This window comes from Rhinolophus sinicus, linkage group LG06 (genome assembly GCF_036562045.2).
Source record: "Rhinolophus sinicus isolate RSC01 linkage group LG06, ASM3656204v1, whole genome shotgun sequence".
Lineage (NCBI taxonomy): Eukaryota > Metazoa > Chordata > Mammalia > Chiroptera > Rhinolophidae > Rhinolophus > Rhinolophus sinicus.
In genome coordinates this window covers 30,853,771-30,877,387 of record NC_133756.1, presented here as the reverse complement: position 1 = coordinate 30,877,387, position 23,617 = coordinate 30,853,771, and the positions used below count along the sequence as shown (strand labels likewise).

Genomic DNA, 23,617 nt, shown 5'->3' with positions numbered 1-23,617 from the left:
TAAGTAACAAAGGATCAGGGATGGAATGAGGCCCCTGTTATCCAATGTCATTTAGAAGCCTTGGATCAGCAGCTTCTTGAGGCTAAAAGTGAATGCAAGAAGCCCTGCCTTTCCCTTTTCCCAGGGGTGTCAGCTATATTTAGAAATAACCTCTGTGTTTGCACAAATCATGTACCATTTGCTGTTTGTGTAAAAACCGATTAGCCAGACACAACTGTGAAACAACTTGTTACTTTTATAGCTGCAACACACAAACAAATTTAGATCCGTTTAGTTTTCCTTGTAAAAGGAGATTAGAAGGAACCCGCCCGGAGACTGTGTGGTCCATAAGCTCTTCTCCGTGAAACGTTTCTGTTGCTCCTTTCGGCAGCGGTTGATTATCAGATTCTTATTTATCAAGTTGAACTAACTCACCCCCGGCATCCTGTTTTATTTTAGGACCCTGATGCAGAAGGAATGTTTACTCAGACACAATGTTTACTGTTTACCCGGAAAACAGATCGGTGTTTGTGAGGAAGGGTCTTTGAAAGCGACTTAGTCTACGCTGACAGCAGAGAAATAAGGCTCGGATCCGAAGTCGGGAGGCATCTCCGCGACCAGGAGGCAAGGTGGACGCTGGCGCCAGGGACGATGGCGGTGTTTTACAAACAGGACATACATAGGGCCGAGTTGACAGTACTGCTACCCGCTCCAGCTTTAAAAAGCGATTTCGTATAAGTAAACGTTAACAGCTAAATGAATTACAAAATAATTAGAATTGATGCCGTTTGAGTCTGTGTTGGTGGTGGTGGGAACCGGCCTCCGGCGTCTAGATGTTTCTGTTGTACCTTAATACTTTTAAGGTTGCAACAGCTGAAATGCACATTAAAAATAATCTACGAGGACATCGCCACATTCCTGCCCTATGATCTCGCATTTCACACCCAGTCTAAGGTATACGTATTTTTTTAAGTAAAAAAAAAGGGGTGGGGTGGGGAGGGATGTGCACATGTTTATAAAAGGGTATTTATTAAGGCCTTCGGTTGTAGCAAGAGAAGGCATCCACAGGAATCCTTCAGAAATTAAAATTATGTTATGGATCGATTATTGCCATAGAAAAGAGGTAGCTTATTTGAAAATAATATGAAAGAAGAAAACAACTACGTATTATCTACCAGGTTAATATAATACAATTCCACTGCAAAATTTAAACTGCTGTAACATACTTTTAGAAAGTCAGCTGGGTTTATTTACCACTTCCACTTTGGTTTTCAAGTAATTTCAAAACCTAAGATTTAAACGCTAAAATGGGGGATGTTTGGAATTTACATTATTTTAAAAGGACAAGTGAAATGATCAAAAACTCGCATTTGGCAATTCTTCATTGTAAAAAAATATAAATTGGTGTTTTAAAAAATTTAAGATTGTGCCAGTTGTATAGACTAAGGTTGGTTTTTTTAATGGCAGCTTATTTTATCTACAGAAATATCTGGTCATTTAGATTTAGTGGATTGATATGAATGAGATCATTGCCCACATCCCGGTTTTATGTGAAAAACTAAAAGAAAAATATTAATACTATTTAAATTAGGCATATTCTTTACTTTTGCCAATTAAATTTTTCTTACAATCAAATTATGAATTAGCAAAGTTTGAAAAGGTCATTACTTGAAATTCCTTGAATTTCTGGGAAAGATGAAATGCAAATACCATTTTAAAATCTTGTCATTTATCAAGACACCTAAATGATACACTAGGCTGAGCATTTTAAAAATTTATTTACAAAGTTGTGTACAACACGATGGAATAACATTTAGAATACCATATATATTCATTCATATATAAACAGACTTTTATAATAGAATGACACTTCTCGCCTTTTGAAAATTTTTTTTATATTTAAAATCTCCCAACGTCTCTATACATTTATTTCTCACATAAAACTGTGGAGAGTGAACCTTCAAAAAAAATGAAAGTTCAGAGCTCTAAATCTACTGAATTTGTTTTTTTCTTAAAAAAATAAAAACCCCAAAAGGAAAGTCAATAATTTTTATACAAATATGTACAAAGAATTTCCCTCCCATCCCCACGGTACTGCGAGCAGGCGCCGTCAGGGTACATTTTTGGAAAATTAGGTTTTCGGTTTTACCTGTACGGAAAGCTATTCCCGGCGGGCACGCAGTAAGAGTTTGCTCCCAACCTAGGTGTTCGCAAGAGGGTGGAAGCCGCGGAGGTCAGTGTTGAGGGGTCGGGGGGAGGAAATAGAGAAAAGGCCGAGTCCGGGATTGGGCAGGGGGGCCGGGACCGGGGCGGGGCGCCCAGCCAGGAAGTGCAGCCGCCGCCGGGGGCCGCCGCCGGGCCCAGCGTCCCCGCCACCTGCGCGTCCCTATTGTGCGGGCCACTTGGCTTGCGCTGCGGCGGCAGCGGCGGCGGCGGCCGAGGCTGCGGGCTGCAGGAACTGTCCAGAGAGCGGCACGCTCAGAATGGGCGCGATGGTGGCCGTCGTCCGGCTCAGTGACAGTGGCTGGTGCGCGGCCATGAGCGCTGCTGATTGCACGGTACCCGGCGGCCGCAGGAAGGACTGCGCCGCGCCGCCGCTCCCGCCACCCGCGGTGCCCCCAGTTACCCCAGCGCTCCCAGCGCCCGCCGTGGAGCCCCCAGGCGCCGGGGGCCCCCCTCCAATGATGTTCTCGATGCTGAACGACGGCCGCGCGCTCGGCTCAGACTTGATGAGCGACGCCGTGGAGCCCGCAGCTCCCGCCGTGCCCGCGGCGGCCGCGGCAGCTCCCAGGCTGTTGAGCTGCAGCTGCAGGCCGGGGCCAAGCTGAGAGCCGAAGGCGGCCGCTTTGCGGCCCAGGTCACCCGAGGGCAGAAGCGGCACGGCGGGCGGCAGCACGGGTGCCACCGGCGGCAGCGCGTACGGGTACTGGAGCGCCGCAGCCGCAGCCGCGGCAGCCGCGGCAGCCGGGTGCGAGTAGGCGCCCGCTGCGGCCGCGGGGTGAAGACCGTAGGGGCGGCCGTAGGGCCCCGCGGCGCCCGCAGCCGCCGCCAGGCTGTAGGCGCCGAAGCTCTGCATCATGAGCGCCGTCTGCTCGCGCAGGTGCTCCTGCTGGTGGCGCTTGAAGCGTTTCCGGCGCCGCAGGAAGCTGCCGTTGTCGAACATGTCCTCGGACTGCGGGTCCAGGGTCCAGTAGTTGCCCTTTCCCGGGTTGCCCGGCTCGCGGGGGATCTTAACGAAACAGTCGTTGAGCGAGAGGTTGTGGCGGATGCTGTTCTGCCAGGCGGGGAACTTCTCCCGGTAGTAGGGGAAGCGGTTGCTGATGAACTCGCAGATGCCGCTCAGGGTCAGTTTCTTCTGCGGGCTCTGCAGGATGGCCATGGTGATGAGCGCGATGTACGAGTAGGGCGGCTTCACCAGGCTGTTCTTGGGCTTGCTCGGGGCCAGGCCGCCCGCCGCACCGCTGCCCGACCCAGGCCCGCCGCCGCTCCCGCCGCCCTCCTCGCCGCCAACGCCGCCCTTGCAGCCGTCGGCCTCAGACGCACCCGCCTCTCCCCCTGGCCCGGCCCCGGCTCCAGCCGCCTCCTTGGGCAATGCCAGGGGCTGCTGGTGCGGCGGCTGAGGCTGCCCATGGTGGGGAGCTGCCGGCGTCACCTCGTCCGCCTCGTCCAGGCGCAGCTCTGGCGGCCCCGAAGGGCTGTCGCAGCCCGCGTCGCTGTCCTTCTCCTCCAGCCCGTCGTCGCCCTCGCCCACCACATCGATGTCCACGTCCTCGGCCGTCAGCACCGTCTGGCCGGACATGTCGCTAGCGCTGCCGCCGCCGGAGAGGGTCATCCCTCCGCGGGGTTGGTGGCGGCGGCGGGGAAGGAGCAGCAGGCGATGGGGGTCGTGGGAGCTGCCGCGGAGCTCAGGGGAAAGGGGCTTGGGCGCCCCCGAAAGATGTGGTACTGGGAGATGGGAAGGGGCAGTAGGTGGCTCGGGGCCCTCCCGGCTTGGCTCACACTCAGCGGCCCGGCATCGTGCGGCGGGCGCTGCGGTCCGCCCCCCGCGGCCGCGCTTCGCAAACTCCTGCTTTCTCTGGCGCTCGGTACTAGGTGCTCGCTGCCTCTCCCGGCCCCGGCGGCTTCTCCACGCCGCGCCCCCTCACTTCGCCTGCCTTCCTTGGCCTCTGGGCCGCGCGTGGGGAACAGGAGCTGTGCAGGCGGGCGCGGGACGCCGGGCGCCGAGCAGCTCAGGAGGGCGCGGACAGGGGCAACGAGGGGCGGGGGGTGTCAGGGACGCCGAAGCCCCAGTAGTCGAAAGTCCCGTTTTAAGGACTGGCCTGATAGATTACTTTCTACTTAAAGATCCAGCGGGAGGCGGGGCCACGTGACCGCGCGTGACGTCAGGGCAGCGGCTGAGCCGGCCAAACTCAAGTTGGTTCAGGGAATTGTCAACAAAGGGACGAGGGACCCGCAACTCTGAGCCTCACCGTGCGCCAGCATCCCGCGGGTCCCGAAGGCGTCCTGGCCTGCCCGGGGACCTCAGCCTAGGCTGAAGCCCAGTGTAGGGGTCGAGGGAGTCTGTGGGTGTGGGTGCGGTAGAGTGGGTGTGAGCGAGTGAGGGCGTGGGCCTGGGAGCGTCCGCGGGACCTGGCAGCTCAAGCTGTCCTGGCCTTTCCGCCCCCTCTGCCTTGCCCCTTATCCTTTTACCCAAACTCTTTGGGCAGGGACTGGGCAACAGAGAACGAGATTCCCACTCTATTTTTTTTAAAGAAAAACTTAGTAGCCTCTGTTTTGTTTTTTGGTTTTAATTCTTTTTAGCTTTAACGAGCAAGGGCTGCACTCCCGGCTCCGTTTTGAATTAGACTCCAGACGCCCCCCCCCCCCCACACACACACACTGCCTCAGCGCTCATTCGGCGGAAACACCTACTGAAGGGAAGCGCTCCCCCTCCCCCCAAAGCCAGACCACCGGGGTCCGGCCTTCGCTTTCCTGGCTCGATGTGGGCATGTTTATATACATATATATGTGTGTGTGTGTGTGTGTATATATATATATATATATATATATATATACACACACACATATAATGTATTTTTTTCTGCGCCGCCAGAACAGCATCAGCTGGGGTTCCCGGAGGTCAGAAAATGTCTATTGATTAATCTATTAGAATAGTTGCCGAGAGAAATAAAAACGACGTAATATAACAGGGAACCTATAAATAAAGAAGCCTAACTAGCTGCTGGGAGTTGTTAAACGACTTAGCATGTGAAAAAGTCGGAAATGAGGTGCTGGGGAAGGAGCCGGGATTGGCCGCGGCCTGGGTAAGTCAAGTGGGGCAGGGAAGAAAGCTTTCGGCCTTTAGATTAGACGCCGCGCGGGGGCTGGGATGGCAGAACAACGCTGGGAGCCGGAGGTGTGACTTCCCTTGCGGCGGAGCCCAGCCACCTGGGAGCGGGGTCGGCCTGGGGCATGCTGGCGGCCTAGGCTCTCAGTTGCTGCTAACTAACCTGGATTCTTTCCTCTTAGGACTTAGATAAACTCTCCAAGATTTAACTTCCTCGGAAACCATCAGAAAAGCGGGTGGAGGAGAAGGCGAGGATGCGGCCAGTGCACAGCGAGTTTCCCGGGCAAGGAAAGTCAGTGATGGTAGGAAACACTGGGGATTTAACTGGGATTGGGAAGGGGGACCGAAAACCGACGCCCAATGTATGGCATTGCTGGGGCGCGTTGACCTCGCACCTCCGAATAGTGCTTCTGACCCGGAGAATCTGCGGTGCGCCTCCTCTTCCCTCCGGTATTTTTAGGCCGCCTTAGAGCGAGCGGCAAGCGCCTACCGGGTGTGACCGGCTCCTAGAAACCCAGCCCAGTCTATCCGCTGAGGCCTGGGAGGGGAATGCCGGCCTCACCAGAGCTGAGAGCACAAGGGGAGGAGGTCCGAGAGGAAATAATTAGTGAAATATTTACAGAAGATACTAGGAAACTGATTTGATTCCTAATGGACAGTGGTGCTTCGGGTTCCCTCAGTCTGTAGTCTCTTTCACCTACGACCCCCTCTTTCTTTGGCCTAGACACACCAGAAAAAAAAAAAAAGCTAAAACCAAAATCCGTAAACTTACTTCATTATAGGCAGTGCGACACACAGATTGACTTTCATCTCCATAATTTCCTGGATATAACATTAGGTCATAGGATTCCCCACTCCGCAGGACGTTCCAGGTTGGGAATGGGCGGAGAGTAGGGGTAGTTACTCCATCCTGAGATGCCCGCGAAACTCCAAGGTTTTTTTGTATTTAAATGATTCCCCGGTTGCACCTGACCCTAAAAATGCATCTCTGAGTTGATTTCCGCAGCTGCACCGCTTTGTGGCCCGCAGGCTCCGAACCGATTACGATGCCATCTAGACAGCCTCGGGTGAAACCGACCAGAGCGGCGAGCTGGCCACCCACTTCCCCCAGCTGCAGAGGTCGCGGCTGCAACTGTCTGAGCAACCCAGTCCTTACAAAAGGAAGGTCCGAAGGACAAAAACAAACAAAAAAAAGGAAACCGAAATTTACAAATTCAGAAATATCTTTTGCTCAGCTTCGGTTGTCCAGCCCCAGAGGCAGTCCGCGGGCCGCTGGAAGAGGCTGGGCCGGCGAGGACAAGTGCACGTGTGTGTGCGCGCACAGGGGAGGGTGGCGGCTCCAGGGGCAGCCCTCCGCAATCTTCTTGAAGTAGCCTCTTAAATGAGCCTAATTTCGATTCCACTGCCCGCCAGGGTTGTCTCTCAGGCTCCCTCGGCGCTGCTGCTCGCTGCCTCTCACCCTCCCCCGGCCAAGACTTGTCCTGATCCGTCCATTCCCTGGTGTCTCATTGGAACCTCCCTGGGGGAAAGGGTGGGGGATGAACAACTCCCAGCCGCCAATTCCATTTGTTGCGCTTTTTTCCTTCGACACAATAAAAGTCAAATTAATTGATTCATACCATTAATTACGGCGCGTAGCGTGAAAAGCAACGCTTCCCCTCGGTTAGAGATCTATTGTGCTAATCTCTTGTTCAATCAGTGTTACCATCTGATGCTGGGTCTGGCCCTTACAGAAACTTTTCGACTCGATTAGCTAAATGATGAGACGTGCAGGACCGACTGGCTGCGGCCCCGACGTCCGGCGCCCGCGCCAACCCACTCGCTTAATATCGATTTCCAGTGCAAGCGGCGGATTTTCCCGCTGCCACTCTCGGCTGGGGAACCCGCCTTGGCTGTCCTTCTGGGCGGACAGTAGCGCCAGCGCAACCTTCCGGGGCGGGAAGGAGGCGAAGCAGCGGCTCAGGTGGGAAGGAGGAGGGTTCCCGCTGTCCTAGCCGCGGGACGCCGCCTGGGCGGAAGGGCCAGGGCGGGACCCCAACGCGGTGCAGGGACCCGCCGTAGGCCAGCTAGATTCCAGGCTAAGTAAATCTTGTTTGTCGAATAATTGCATTTTGCAGCTAAAAGCCCACAGGTCGTCAGTTAACGCCAAACTTTTAGGACAGAGAGATGGAAGAAGCGAGACAGATACAGAAAGTGACACACTAGTGGGGGAAAGAAAAATGTGATAGAGGAAACGGAAATATTGGGAGGGGGAGAAAAGTGAAATGTGGATAAATATTTTCTGAGTCGCAGAGGGTTACTGGGGGAGGCAGAAAGAGGGAGGGGTACACACATACTACGAATGAAAGTGACTACTTGGGGCACAACAAGCAAACTTCCCAGGAGGGATTTAAAGAAGATGGAAGCCAGCTGTCTCACCTGTTCAAATGTTTGAAACGTTTCAGCCAAAGGATAATGGAATGAGGCTCCCTCGATTTCTCCTGGGGCGGGCCGAGTCGGTGGTACCCAGCTGGGGAAGCCACCGGGACGCGGGCCGTCGGGGGCGGGGGTTGGTGATGGTGGTGAAGGGGACCGAGGTTCTAGCAACAGGAAACAAGAAAGTGAAGTCCGGATCGATTGGAAGGAAATTGAGACATCTCGGGGGAGGGGAGATTTAGTGTGTGCGTTCCGGGGGGTGAGATGGGGTGGGGGGAAGTGGATGGAACAATTTATGACGGTGAAGGGGAAATTAATTACAACTCAACTTGCGTTCTTAAATGGTCAACACGGGAGGAGGGTCACCGGCAGAATGTGCGGGGTGAGGAAATGGCCCACCTACCCCTCACCAGGACGGAGCAAACCCAGATGCCCTTTTCCTCCTCCTTTAAGTCAGAGACTATGCCAACGGCTTGAATAAATCGATGGCCCGAAGTAAGAATAATGACTCGGGTGCACTTTTCTTAGAATCCGGGGAGATGGGACCAGGTTCTGCGCAGTGAGGGGCGCGTAGCGCGTCCCCCACCGAGAGCAACCACGGTCTATTGCAGGGGAAACAAAATGTGGGTGGAGCCCATTTGGAATATATCCCTCCTTCCTACCCACCTCCCCACCAAGAACCCAAATCGGCTTCTTCTTGACAATCTTCATAGATTTGTTAAACTGTTATCAGCCTCTGCCTGGATGACCGCCACTGAGGGACGTGGGAAGGGCTGAGATGATACTACGGTCCCCAACCCACCCAGATTATTTTTATTTTCAAATGAGTGGAATTTTCAATTCACTTCCCACCGCTCTTTTATCTCTCCAGATCTCTTCGGAGTAGGGGGAAAGGGCTAATTTAACGTTCTTGTTTGGATTTGCATCTCAAAACTTCATTTATTTTCAAGGTGTCTGCCACTCAGGGCCCATCTGAAGAAGTGCCTGTAAATGGCGAGAGACCAAAGGGAAAAGAGGAGAGAGAGAGAGAGAGAGAGAGAGAGAGAGAGAGAGAGAGAGAGAATGGTTTCGAATTTATTTATATTGGATATGTATAAACATCCATTCTGTAAAAGGCAACACGTTTAATTAACGATGAGAGAGCAGTTAGGGGCAGAAAGCTAGTAAAATTGTGTGATAAATTTATGGCATTGTTAGCGTGCTTTTAATTATGGCTATTATGTTAATTATTTCACATTAGCATGGAGTTATCAGCAGCATGTCAGATTTAATCAAAACGAGCCTTTCTCTCGAAAATTGTTCTTTTCATCCGCGAGGAGAAAGGTCCTGGGCAGGATCGGGGCTTAAAAATGATTTGGCATTGAAAGCTCGCGTCTTTCCGACATGGTTTGGCGCGAAGCACCCGGGCCGGGCTGTCCGCTGGGTCCCTCCAGGCTACCGCATCTCGCGGAGGAGCCCAGGGCTGGGTTTTTAGGAATTCACCGTTTTCACCCCCTTTGGAGCCGACACTTCATCATATGGGATCATTCTGTCAAACAATATGATACTGCTCATTTTTATCTGTTCCGCTTTACAAAATCCCCTTTCAGCCCGCTGAGGAGCAACAAAAAACTCGGAGCAGCGCGGCGGCCCCCGGCCTCCACGGCCTCCACGGCCTCCCCGGCGCGCCAAAGAGAAAGGCGAGAAGGGCCGAGGAAAGCAGGCAGCGGGTGCGCGCCCCTCGCCGCCCGAGGGAACGCGGCCTGCCGGGGTCGCGCGCCCAGGTGGCGGGTCCTCGGGTGTGGCCCTGGAGAGACACGCCTCTCCCAGTCCCGCTCCCGCCGTGGGCCTCCCTTCTAGCTCAGGGCGCAAGCGCCCTTCTCTCCCCGCGAGCGAATCGCCCACCCAGGTCACATCGATTTCTTAATCACTGCCGATCGATTTATTGGGAGCAAACAAATAGCCCATTTTGGAAACGTTTCAATCGTTGGCTTGATGGTTGGGGCGCTGCCGCGGGAGGGCGCGCAGGGCCAAGGGGCGCGCGGGAAGGGGCTTGTGGGGAAAAAGGGAGTACCAAGGCCCAGCGCCACTCGCCGCGAGAGCCTCGTGATTGCACGCGAGGGCCTCCCGCCACGGGTCCCCTTGCACTTCGATCTCCCGCCACGCCCAGGCCTCTTTGAGGGTTCAGCACCCTCTGGCCGCAGGGCTGGCAGGAGCTCAGCGCCCAGCCCTTCCACCTTGTCACGTCCAGGCAAGTTCCACCGGGTTTCTGATTCCTTTGTAAAGTTACCCCTCAGGCCACAGAGAGAGAGCCTGAGTCCAGCCCCCGGGACCCTCTCAGGCCCTGGACTGCTCGGGCCCACCTCGCTAGCCTTCCGGCTCAGGCCCGCGGACGCTGCTGCCTCATCGCCCCTGGGCCTGGGACGGCCTTACTGCACAAGACCACTCAGGCCCCCGCCCTTCCCGGGACTGGGATGTAGACCGGCCAGCTGTTGCCTTATTTTTAGCGCCATTCCATTCGCGTGGTTATATTTAACTCAATCCACTCCGAGGAGGTCGCTCGAACGTCGAATTCTCTACATCGCAGCTTGGGCCTGTCCGCCTTGCCTACGGGCAGTCTCTCAGGGGCATATTGGAAAAACCCCTCCTTAAGAATCTTTGACATCTCCGGAGCTTGGCTAGAAGAGGTTGAGAGGTCTTGTTCTAGGAGCGGTCGCTATCGCCCCTAAATGCACATTGCGTAGAGGTTCAGTCTTGTATGGGGGAGGGGAGTATGGAGGAGGATTCAGACGCAGGGGAAGGATTGGGTCCATTTCCCACTTATTCATGACCCAGAGCATCCAGGTGACCTCTTATAACTCTGCCCTTCAGAAAGTTTATGATTTTTGTGTTCATGCAGGAATCCTGTCTCCTCCCTACTCCCAAACACACCCAACAGGATGCTTAAATTTGAATAGTATGTTGGCTCCTCAGTTCAAGCCCAGTCAAATCCTGGCGAAAAGACCCACTTGGATAACATATGAAAACACTATTGTAACACACACTTTATTCACGTAGAAGGTGAAACTGAATTTGTAAACAATGCAAAAGCCATGTACTAAAGGTACACACTAAAGGTGACATCACCTGGGATATCAAAATGCTTTTTAAATCAAAATTTTTCTCTTAACAGTTAAAAAAAATGACTTTCTTAACCTTGGGTCCAAAGTGGGTATTTCTGGCTGCCTCTTTTGGTAGATCTCCCTACAATGTATGGGAGAAGGATGGAAATCATACTCAGCTGAATTCAGGGGGAGAGAATATATAAGTATGTATATTATATATTCATTTACTCATTTATTCCTTTATGGATAGTACTTTGTTGAACAGTTCTAGACTCCGGAAAGTGCTAGGGAGGAAAAGAATTAAACTCAGGGGTCCAGGGTGATAAGTACTATGGTAGAGGGAAAGAGTACTAAGAAGGACCTTCTCACGGGGTGGGGAATGAGAAAGTGTGAAGCTTTCCAGTAGAGAAGATAATACTGACCAGTTAGCTCTGACTTTAAGGGTATTCAGGGAAGATTAGGGAGAAGTAAATTAGAACCTGAAATACTTTGGGAAAACAAAGTACTAAAATACCTAAGTGTACTTCTGGACAGCCAGAAGGTACTTGATTTCAAGGAAAATGGGGACTTGAGTGTGACAAGGAAACAGATGAGAGTTGGAAGAAGGGAGAAGGTGCACTATAAACATAGAACTTTGTTTAGAAATTTTAAGTCCAGTATAACTCCTTTTAGATTACATGGAAGGGCTTTGAATAATATGTGGGAGAAATTTAAAAGGAAACATAGATAAAAGGACAAGATCCTAAGGAAGAAACTGACAGGGAGAGATTATTGAAAAGACTGGTTGGTGAACCCAACTACTTTTCTAACCTTATCACATTACTTCATCAAGGGCCAGGCCCTGGAACCATAGGCATAAATAAGAAGGTAGGCTCCACCCTTAGAATGTTAACTCCACAAGGGCAGGCATTTTGTTCTGTTTTGTTCACTGTTTGTATTCCTAGCCTCTAGCCAGGCACTGCGGGTTGTGGTGGGGAGATAGTCAATAACGTTCAGTGACAATCGGTAAGACACAGCCCCACTCTGATGGGGCTTATTCAAGAAAGCCTAGTCAAAATGTTAGTGTGATGAATTAGAATGTTACAGGGGTGCAGAGTAAACATACCTAACTATGCCTGGAAAAAAGGAGTGTATAAGAAGGTTTCCCAAAGGAAAGAATGCCTGAGTTGTCTTGAGTGATGAGTAACTGCTGTTAGGTAGATGAAGAGAGAACCAGCGTTCTCGGAAGAAAACACAATATGAGCAAAGATACAGGGGCAAGACTCGAGGAGCAGCGTATAGTTTAAGTTGACTGACACAGGAGGTAGGGGAGTGGCTGGAGTTGATACTGGAGAGGTAGACAAGAGTGAAATCATGAAGATTCTTGAGTATTAGGCAAAAGAGCCAGAAGTTGATAAGGAGCCATGAAAGGGTTTTAACTTCATGGTTGGCACGATCAGAGTAAAATTTTTGAACGATCTGTTGGGGGCATGTGAAGGTTAACCAGAGGGAAGAAGACTGGAGGTAGTAAAGAGACTCAGTGATCTCAGTAGGAGGGGATGAAGCTGTGACAAATGATTGGCACTGGGACTAGAGAAGAGGGGATGAATTGGAGAAGGATTTAGGAGGTCAAATCAATAGGACTCAGTTGTCTAATCCATAAGGGGGGAGTTCACAATAACTCCCAGATATAAAATTTGGGTGCCTGAAGGAAATGTTAGTGTTGAAAAGGAGAATACAGATGAAGGAACACTCTAGTCTCTCGCTTCTCAGTCATCTACTACCCAAGTTATTTCCTTAAATATCAGTCAGACTATGCCAGTCACTTCCCTAATCAAAAATTACAATTTTTAGAGAAGAAAAATCCAAACTCTTTAGGAAAATATGTCAGGTGTGCCATGATCTGGCTCCAACTTACCTGGCAGCTTCATTGGCACTCCATGCTCCAGCCCCAGGGGACTGTATTCTATTCCCAGGACACACTATGGACCCCCATCGGATACCAGTTGTCTGGCCTTAAGCAAATTCTTTAGACTCTTTGTGCTTTACCTCATCTGTAAAATGGGAATAATAACAGTACCTTCCTTATGGGGTTGTCAGAAGGATTAAATACACCCAAAACATTTAAAACAGGGTTGGACACATGTGAAAGACCACTTCAACAATTTTCTTTAAATGAACTGTGCCTTTGCAATGCATTTTCATGTTTTCTGATTGAGAGACATCATGCCAGCCTTCCAGGAGTTTTCATTTAGGTTGTGAAGAATGAGCGAGGCAGACATTGCAAGCCCTTGAAGGTAGAGATTGAGAGGCTTAGGTTATTATTGTTTGTATCCTGAAAGTGACTATTATACAATTTTTGAGCAGGGAAGTGATATGACTATATATGTGTTTTACCAATATCACTCTATATTCAGTGTAGAGAATGGACTGAAAGGAGATGAGTTCAGTTTTACACATACTGAATTTGAGGTGCTGGTGGAATTTTTGAGCAGAGATAATTAGTAGAAGTTCAGAGACTAGGGCAGTGCTATCTAATGGAAATGTGAGCCATATATGTACTTTTAAATGTCTAATAGGTACATTTAAAAAAGTAAACAGAAACAGATATTTTGGTTTTAATGATATTTTATTAACCCAATATACCTAAAAATACTGTCATTTCAGCATGCGATGTATATAAAAATCACTGAGATATTTTTCTCATTCACTTTCTCCGGCCCACGTCTTTGAAATGTGGTGTATTTGATCATTACAGCCGTCTCAGTTTGAACTAGCTATATTCCCAGTGCTCCATAGCACATGTGGCTTAAGGACTATCATGTTGAACAGCTCAGATCTAGAGCTTAAGAGAGAAATCAGGACTTGGGATTTAGTAAAGATTTGGGAGTCATCAGCTTTCAAGCGTGATAGTTCAAGCAGTGGGAGGGTGTAAGCTCAGCAAATGGGAGTGTGTGGGATGAGAAAAAGGCCATGGGAATGTCAAAAGTGGGAGAAAGAATATCAGACATGGGAGAAAGAAGAGCCCATAAAAAAAAAAAAAAGTGAGAAACCAAATAAAGCGTAAATTGGGAGCGAGTACTGTCATGGAGAGCAAGGAGGAGGGAATTTTGAGAAGATAAGAGTCGTCAACAAAGTCAGGTGTTTCTGAGATGTATTTTTATTATGTGCAATTGCTATGTAGACATTATTATAAGGGTTTGGCCACCTATGAGGAATTATTTAAATATAAATAGACTGCTTGTTCAAATTCTGGTGAGGCAATTGTTGAGAGTAGATAGCATTTCTTTATTCTGTGCATAGTTGCAAATCTTATTGTTTGATTCCATTAAAGTATGTGTATTGCTTCTTTCTATGAACTTGTGCTACAGTCACAGAGGGCAAGTATTCATTGCTACTTGCCTGGAACAGTTGCAGTTTAAGCCTACTTTTTAAGTATAATTATATCTAGGGCCTATTTTATTCTCAGAAATGTCGCAGCTTGGATAATAAATTGTTTGCTCACCCATCACGCAGTAGATGGAACTTTTAACACGTAGAGCATATGCAGAAGCTGCCCGTCAGGTTTTCTGTTGATGGACAGGAAGTGCTTGAAACAAATACAGGTGCCACTTACTATAGTTTTAGTTGCCTCCCAGTTAGATCAGGGCTTCTCTTTGCACTTTCCTGAGGTGTTCTGAAGGGAAATTGAAGCAGCATAACTTGCCAAGTAACACTGTGATGGAATCTTCTTTGTGACCCAAAATAAATCTATACATTTCTATCCCATCCACAGCCCCAGGATGGTGAAAGTGATTTATTAAATACATGCTATGTGCCAGGGGCTCTGCTATGTAATTAGCATGTATTTATTTAATCATTACAACAATCTTCTGAGGGAGGGACTATAATTATTCCCATTTTAGAAATGAGGTAGGTCACTCAGCCAGGATTTGAATGCAGTTTGGCTTCAGAGCCCACGCTCTTAACCAACACATTGCACTGCTGTGTAATATCTTTCTTATCACCTGCTCCTTCCTTCCCTTCCTCATCCCCACTAGCTTTCTCACTCGCACCCACAACTGAATTAAACCTTTCAATCTAGGCATGTTGATGAAATGCCTCTATAATTTTAATGTTAATTATTTGAATTATGGAAGATGATGTACAAAGAACAGATTTTTACTGTCTAGTCATTATTGCAGAGTTTGATATTTTATTCTTTTATGGGATGGATACATGTCAACCATTTTTTGCTATTTTCTTTTAAAAGGGGCCACAGTACTTTTTTGATAACTGATTTTGAGAGCCTCTCAGAACAAGCAGTCTTTAGGAAAACATTAATATAGAATTTTTAACAACTACCTCCAAGGGTTATCTATTACTGCTAATACATTATCCTCAAACTTAGCAACTTAAAATAATAAATACGTATTTTCTCATAGTTTCTGTGGACCAGGAATTCAGAAGGGGCATATCTTAGTGATTCTTGTTCACTAGCTCCCCTGAGGCTACAGACAAGCTGCTGGCTGCAGCTGCATTCATCTGAAGACTTAACTGGCGGTGCTCACTCACATGGCTGTTTGCAGGAGGCTTAGTTCCTTGCCACCTACGCCTCTCCAGATGATGGCTTAAGTGTCCTTATGACACGGCTGCTGGCTTCCCAGAGCAAGTGATATAAGAGGAAAAGCAAGACAGAAGCCACAAGGTCTTTGAAGAACTAGCCTCATTACATGCAATCACTTCAGCTGAGTATGTTGGCAACACAGAACAACCCAGATGCAATGCAGGTGTACACTGTATAAGGATGTGAATGCCAAAAGGTGGGGATCATTGGGGGCCATCTTGGAGACTGGCTACCACAGTCCCCGTTCTGGCCCCCTATGACTCATGTTGCTCCCACATGCTCGATGTACTCGCTTCCTCCCAAGGTTCCTAAAAGTCTCATTCCAGTATCACCTCAAAGTTCAGAATCTCATCATATAAATCAAACTTAGGTGTAAATGAGACTTTTCAGATGTAGTTCTACAAGTATAGCTCCTTGAATACAGTTCTTGATCTGAAGGCCTGTGAACGAAAGAGACAAATTATCTTCCTCCACACACACCTGGCATATAATGGTAGGCTAGGCAGAGGATGACTGCTATAGACAGTCCTATTCAAAAAAGTGGAATGGGTATCACACAAGAGTAACTGGTCCAGAGCAGTTCTGAAATCCAGTTAGGCACTGGTTGGCATTTCCTTGATTAGGGCTCAGTGCCGGAGAATAATTCTCTGTGGCTCCACCTTCATTCTTTTTCCCACCCTCCGGGTCATCCTTCCATTCTCATGAAGGATAGCACATATTTGCAGCTTAGTAGTTTTCTTAGCCTGCTTCCTGCTTGTAGAAATTTGGGAGATTCAAAGACCTCTTTTCATTTTGTACTGTTTATGTCCCTTTTAGTCCCATCCAGTGATGTTTCTGCCAATAGAAGTCTCTTCTGCTAATCTAATTCTCCAGGTATCTCCTGCTATGCTCGTGGCCATGTATGTTGATGGAAAGGAACCCCATTCCAGCTCCTGGTGGTGGTGGTGGGGGGGGGATTGGCCAAAAAAAATAATACTTTTCCGTTCACCTTCTAAGTTCTTCGAGTTGGGCTTATAATCAAATTAACAGAGACACATTAACAGAAAATCAAATTTTAATGCGTGCTCATGGGAAATTCACATAAGCATGAAAATTCCAAAGACAGTGAGGCAAAATTGGATATATATGTCATTTTGGAAAAAGGAAAAATGGGGGGAACGGGATCTTAGATTTCCAAAGTGAGTGTGACTGATTTACAGGTAATTGAGGAAAAGCAGAACACATCTGGCAGGTAAATTTTTGCTAGGCAAGCCAGGAAACAATGGGACACAGGGGGTGACCCAGCTATCAGGCCCCTGCCTGGAGCCCTCCCATCCACCAAACACAATTTAAATTAGGCTAAGGCAAACATCTTAAGATTTCCTTCCTGAAGCAGACCTTTCCATCTGAATCTCTTAGGCAGGGAAGGGGGGTGGGGTCAAACATTCTGAGTGTTTTGTTTCTTAATAACCAGTTTAAAAATCAATACCCCAAAAGGCAGCTTTAGGGTGACAAAATGTTGGTCCTCTTCAGGGTGACACTTGATTGATTTAATCCAGCTGCGATGGTTTCATCCACCTTGCCAAAGATTGATTAAGATATAATCAAGTGATACCATTCTGTCCAGTGAGAAAGAAGAGGAAGATTGCGTCTAGGGTTTCTAAGAAAGGTTTTCGTTGCTGACAAAAGGATCTCCAAGGAAGAAAGAGTTCCTCTTCTACTGGACATTGTTATGTCTGTGTCATATTCATAGTTGTCATCTTTTGACCTTGAGGCTAGAAGAGGAAAACAATGGGAAGCCCTTAGGTACTTACTTCATTATGTAATTGAGCAACTGAATTCACCAATGCCAGAAAAACAAATTATTTTTAAACCACTTGTTAGTTGTGGTCATGAATTTAAAGTGAAACCCAGTCAGCATGACTGTGGTGTTTTTGGGTTTTTGTTTTTTTTTGGTGAATTGCTCAGGTGAAAGCTGGAGAAAATGGTGGATAATGGGCTACAAGCAGGTATATATATATGACTATGTGTTTGACAAGTACAGTGGGTATACTTTACAAAGAAGTGATTGATTATTATAATCATGAATCTCTCTTTCCTCTCACCTCACCCCTTTCCTATGACCCTACTCCTCTCTCCTATTCCTTTCTCTATTCCTTATCCTGTTTTCCCTTTCCCTTTCTCCTCTTCCTCCTACACAGTTCGCTTTCTGATTCTCAGTCTTCTTTGAGCTACCATTTATTTGTACGCATTGTCTTATTCAATCCTTATAGCAACCTTGTCTAGTAGGTACTGATTAACGTTCCCATTTTTCAGTTGAGAGGTTAGATTAAGCAATTTGTTCATGATAATACAGCTAAACAGCAGCCAAACAGGCATCCAACCCAAGCCTAGTGATTCCAAAGTCTGTGCTTTAACCGCTATGTGGAGTTAAAGGAACTCTTCTAAAAAAGACAATTTGCTAGCTCTCAGTGTTAAACTAGCTGACTTCACATATCTACTTCATAGAGATAGATAAATAGAAATCTATGGTCAAAGCCTCTAATTCTTGTGGGAGCCAATATTGTAACTTGGAAATAATCAAAATTTAAGTGTTTACTTTCCTTTAAAACCAAGGTAATAAAACCCGGAATGCTTAAAACGAGATCAAAATTCTAATTTCTCTAGTCAGTTCCAGCCTATTAAATTAGCTGGTGTCCCAGAGATCTGATTTCTTTGCCACCACTGAGGTAGCTAGACAAGAGGAAAATTTCAGTCCCAGATCCTATCTCTCACACCCTACCTATAATGAATTGCTAAAAGGGTGGCAACCACCTCTGATACTTATCTTTTTTCCTAGAATGTTATACCAAACTCTGGCCTCGAGAGTGTTTTATGAGGTGTAAGGAAATGAGTTTTTGTGTATTAGCTTAGATGACTTTACTTTGAGTGTTCTGATAAAGTTGTTTAAAGGGAGTCATATTTAGTCGTGACATATATCTTTCCTTTTTAGAAATAGGAAACTGGTCTCAAAAAAGTCAAGGAATTCAATTTTATTTTTTAACACAGTGCCTTAAAGAGGAAACTGTTTTTTTTGTGCTCTGGTTTGGGTGTTGTTTATAGAAAGTGACATTTACTTTGGAGATGGGCAGTCCTCTTGTCCTCTTTTATATCAGTGGTGATAACTCTCAAAGAGCCCTGATGCCCCAGGGCATTTACAGTTTTTGAATATTCACACCTATTTATTTAAAAGACTTAGAGGAAAACTGCTTTCCTTACTCTTTTATTAGGTTAATGTCATTTACATACCAACTGGAATTGTTTATGTAGGGGATTTTGACTGTGGTATTGTTTACCTAAGGAAGAAAACTTGGTAGCAATCTTGTCATGCAATATTTATAGTCTGCAAGCTGTATATATTTGGGGAATCTTGCTAAAATATTGCATGCATGACAGGAAATTTCAATAAGCACGTTTAAATGAATTCTAAGAAACCAGACAGAAAGGAAATATGCCTCTCTGGTTCCGAAACATTTATCTCCTTGGGTAGAAAAGGGTAGGGGTGAGCCTTTGAATGATAGATGGTTCAAAAGAAAAATGCACATTAATCTGTAGTTGAATGTGTTCCCTAAAATGTCTTAATTGCTTTTATGCCATGTAAATAAATAATATTCAGAGGATGTCAATTAATACCTTAAGAAATGACTTTTCTAATATAAGTAAAGGCTCCTACTTCAAATAATATTTGTACAGCACTACAAATAATTTTCAGCCAAGACTTAGGAAACCTGCAGTTGGTAAACCTGAATTTACCAACTGTAAAGGTAGGAACATTTTTGTTTTGTTTTGTTCTAGCAGGAGGCTAATCCTTGCCCTAGGTATTCACATGTTATTTTACAAAGGAAGGAAGGATCAAGTCTTCCAGGGAGGGGACAGAGGATCTCGGACTGCTGAATCTTAATTGGTAATTACACTTCTTTAAAGCTAGGAGCTGAACTTCAAGATGAACTCAGCATACTCTTAGTTTTATTTCTGAACAGAATATTTTATGTGGTACATAGAGAGCTTAAAAAAGGTTTGTCTTAAATGAACAATTTTCTGATTAAAAGCAAATGTATCTGGTCATAATGCTTTCTCGTCTTCCTTCATATGATTAAAACAAAAATCTGTGAGCTGACTAACATTTAGAAGTTTTAATATTGAATTTTATCTCATTTATAAAACTCAGCTTATTTTCTCTTTCTTGAACCTACCAGTGACCGTAGCTCCCTTACTTCTCCTCAACATATGAAGATTCTGTGGTATTTTTATCTGACTCATGATAAGAAATATATGTTTCAGTATATAAATGTATGTAACTAGGCCATACATACATGATACACATATTTCATAGAACAAGATTTACACTGTGTTGTACCTATGATTTTTTTTTTCCTATTTAGGAATAAAAATGCTAATCACGACTCACAAAATCGATTTCATGGCCCACTAATGAGTTGTACCAACCCTTTGATAAAACGTTATCTAGATTCTAGCTAAATAACAGAATTGACCAAGCACATTCTTTTTGACTTTTCAGGATTCTGAAGCCAGCTAAAATCATGTCAAAGCTTTACATTGTCCTCCATGTTTTCCTCTCAGCATTTAGTTCCTACTTACATTATATTCAGACCTGGGATTTTACATATTGTAAGATGGAAAGGCGATTTTTATCACCGCTAGCTTCAGGAGTGGAGGAAGTTACAGCCAGGAAGTGTCTCACTGAGTAACCTGTTAAGGAATGAAACAGCTGTGATTGGGTATGGCTATCAGATCCTTGCTGGGAACACTTTCAACCTGTTAGAGTTGTTTTTTGTTATCGATATACACACCTCATGTGATAGGTGAATAGAGCCTTGCTATTTAAGCACTGAGTGCAACTATTTAAAAGAAATCCTTTTACAAAATTCACAAATTTTCTAAAATTCAAAAATCCTTTTGTATCATAGGGAATAATACAGGAATATCAACTCCAGGAAGCCAGGGATTTTTGTCCATTTATTCACTGATACATCACTGGCCCCTAGAAAAATGCACATTTTTCTGGAACACTACCTGGAACAAACTGATGCTAAATACATATTTGTTCAGTAAATCTAAACATAGTATTTCCTAAAGATTTCCCCAGTTGGGATATACCTGTATACCCCATATAGCATGGATGGTTACACACAGGTTGCTGGTCAGCGTTCCTTATTATCACATTTTCTATAACACCCTTTGAGCAAGATCACATTTGAAAAATAACCTCAGTGTAGTTTATGGCATGTTTACATGCCTCAGTGTAGTTTAATGAAGCTGTTTACAAAACAAAGATATAAAAAATAACCTCATTAACGTAAAAGTGTTGCTTTAAGTGAAGCAAACGATGTCAGGGAAAGAACAAATAGTAGGAGACAAAAAATATTCTAATATGGATAATAATATCAACAATTTTTTAAGTGCTTAATAGCTAAGTAGGGAGGGAGAATTACTGTTATTCAGTTCTCACATCTCTGAGCAGTAGATACTATTTCTGGTTTCTTTTTTAAAAAATTGAGGCTTAGAGGGCTTAAGTAAAGTGCTCAAGGCTACACAACTAGTAAACAGTTAAACTGGAATTCGAACCCAGGTTCAATACTTTAACCATTACAACATTTGAGACTGAAGCTTATTAAGACACGAAAGTCAACTTAAGCACTTCAGTTTGAAATGCATGTTTGGCATCATTTCATACATTCATTTAAACGAATTGAGAACCTACTGTACTACGATACAGCAGGTATTAGGTCTAAGTGTAACCACACAGATGTGGTCCCCCCTAGTATCATGACCGTAGAATCTGATGGAGCAGACCAATGATAGACAAGTTAAGAAACATTTAAAAAAGTACAACATGTGATAAAGGAGGAAACACTGTTATGATAGAAAATAATAGCCGAGACACCTAGGGTGACTTATTTTAAGATAGAGTTTCCTGGTCGGTCTTTTAAGTTCTGGAGGATGAGCACCTAGTCTTTCTAAGAGCACAGGGTAGATGGTGGGTGGTGAGGAGGGTGAGAGGGTGGGGCCCTGTGTTCCTGGTAGCATAATGGCGAGGCAAAAGCCCTGAAGCCAAAAAAAAAGAAAAGCTTGGCTAGTTGGGCAGGAGCTTTGTGTGACTGAGGGATACATGCAGCTGGAGAGGTTGGCTTGGACCAGATCAGACAGGGTCTTGGCAGCCATGGAAAGGAATTTGGATTTTGTTACCTGTGTACAAAGGGACAGCCATTCTCAGATCAGTCCTGATAACACTAACAGCCAGTGGTTCTTAATTGGAATACTTGGTAAACCCATTGCATCAAATAAAAATTTGATATCTAATTAATTTGCGTGTATTACGATAACTACTGGGTATCCCTTTACTATTATCTAAGAACACCTTTCTAACACCTTTTCAAGAGTGTATGTATTCTCCTTGGTAATCTCCCATTTGGAAATGCACAGTATTTTATTTTCATTCCTGTACTATCTAGCCCTATAATACATTGATGGACTTGTACAAAGCATCTATTGAAATCTTACTAAGTAATATGGATCCTAACCTAATGAACTTGCAGACTGATAGCAGAGTTAAGATACATACAATATTATATTAAAGTAGAATATGTTAAGTGGGATAAAAGATGCCAGAAAAGTACTTCTGGGAGTTCAGAAGAGGAGATTCCTTTTAGCCCTGGGGCGGGGAGAACGGGAGGAGGAGGAGGGGAATGGGTAGGATTAAGAGAGATTTCCTGAAGGAGGTAGCATTTGCTCTGGTTTTGAAAGGGTAAGTAGGATTTAAACACTAGGAAGTTGAGAAAGGGTCAAAAATCCTATTAAGAGTTCCAGTATAAAGGAGTGTGTGTGTTTAGCATGGTCCTTACTGCATTGTGGATGCTCAATTTGATATGATTGTTACTAGACCCTGGGAAGACATCCAGGACTAAAACAGTTTGAATGTGGTATGCCGTAGGATTGAAGTTCATGACACTCTGCAGGAAATTATCTGTAGTTCCAACCAGGGCTGTTTGATTTTCTCAGCTGCTTAAATTTATTAGCAAATTACATGGAAGTCTAAAGAATTAGACAGGTAGTTTTAAAAAGAGCATTGCGTGGGGAGACGAAGCATCCAATCTTGCTCTCTTGGTATCTTGATGTGTGAGCTTGTCTCTAAAACTATTTGTTTTTCTGTCTGTAAAATGGAAAGTGATTCTGTCCCCTCCATCCTCTTCCTATTAAGGAATGAATGACTATAAAAGGTGATGAAAAAAAGCTCAGAAGAAGGATGTTGCATCAATCAAAACAATAAAAACAACAATTAAGAAAGCACTATTATGTAAAATGACGTTGTTTAAACTCTCCCCTTTTAGGCAGAAGGCTTTGTATAGAATCGTGGGGGTAATTTATAATGCCCTCTCTTCCTTTTTTTAAACAAGATATCTCAGCTTGGAAGTCAAAAGAAGACTGAAGTTATTTAAATGTATGGTTAAGTGTAGCCAGTTCAGAAGGCAGTGTGTGCAGGCAGTTTATAAGGCTGTCTGGCCTTACTAAGTGGGTGGTGATGGTGTTCTTTGTTAAAATCTGGAAGTGAAAAGGTAAAACCAACACCAATTTAAAAAGCAGCATTCACAATAACTTCAGGATGCTCTTTTATCAATTATAGTCAAAACAAAAGCATTTGGCGTAAGGTTGAAGATGTTGTAAACGGGTTTCTTAGAAAGCTGAGAGGCAATATTGATATATTTTATTCTGAACGCCATCACTGTATGCTATATTTTGAAAAGAAATCTTAAACTAAAGAATGAATGGTAAAGTACATTCTGGTGAAGCAATTACTACATCCACCAACCTTCCAGTTCTCTCTAGCTTAATAGATTTTGATGTGATTACTACGTGAAGGAGATTATTCTTTCTGATCTTAATTTGAAGCAATTTGATTTTAAATACTAAGACGACAAAAGAAAACTAGGACTTTTAGTTAATTAATAAAGCTATTTCCTAGAGAATTTTAAAAACTCAATACATTTTAACCTTTCAAATTCAGAGCAATACCATCAATTATGTTAGTTCTATGTAGTATTTAACGACTTAAAATACCTTTTTCAAAGAATATTTTGAATGGAACTTTGACTTTTACATATTAATGTGTAAGTAAACCCTACTCCCAAACCAGAGTTTCTAGGGGTTCTATGTAAAATATTTAGAAAGCTTGAAAAAAATGTACTTGAAAAT

The 23,617-nt window shown here is 45.3% G+C and overlaps 1 protein-coding gene and 1 long non-coding RNA gene across 4 annotated transcripts; one reads left to right on the top strand and one right to left on the bottom strand.

The window, feature by feature from the left end:
- Nucleotides 1–1,761: 1,761 nt before the first annotated feature.
- On the bottom strand, nt 1,762–4,481 carry FOXD3 (forkhead box D3). Its single transcript, XM_019731460.2, has one exon. It carries the CDS (start codon nt 3,809–3,811, stop codon nt 2,366–2,368), a length of 1,446 nt encoding a protein of 481 aa, XP_019587019.1. The 5' UTR covers nt 3,812–4,481; the 3' UTR covers nt 1,762–2,365.
- A 547-nt stretch (nt 4,482–5,028) lies between these two features.
- LOC141572108 (uncharacterized) lies at nt 5,029–6,918 on the top strand. 3 transcript variants are annotated; one of them, XR_012497248.1, is made up of 3 exons: nt 5,029–5,282; nt 5,488–5,607; nt 6,335–6,918. It is a non-coding gene; the product is annotated as an uncharacterized LOC141572108 (long non-coding RNA). The 3 variants fall into 3 exon arrangements; XR_012497249.1 differs by having other exon boundaries at nt 5,029–5,374; XR_012497247.1 differs by having other exon boundaries at nt 5,029–5,607.
- Nucleotides 6,919–23,617: the final 16,699 nt, after the last annotated feature.

Excerpts from the sequence above, each read along its gene's own strand:
- FOXD3 (XM_019731460.2), bottom strand. The coding sequence starts at position 3,811 with ATGACCCTCTCCGGCGGCGGCAGCGCTAGCGACATGTCCGGCCAGACG.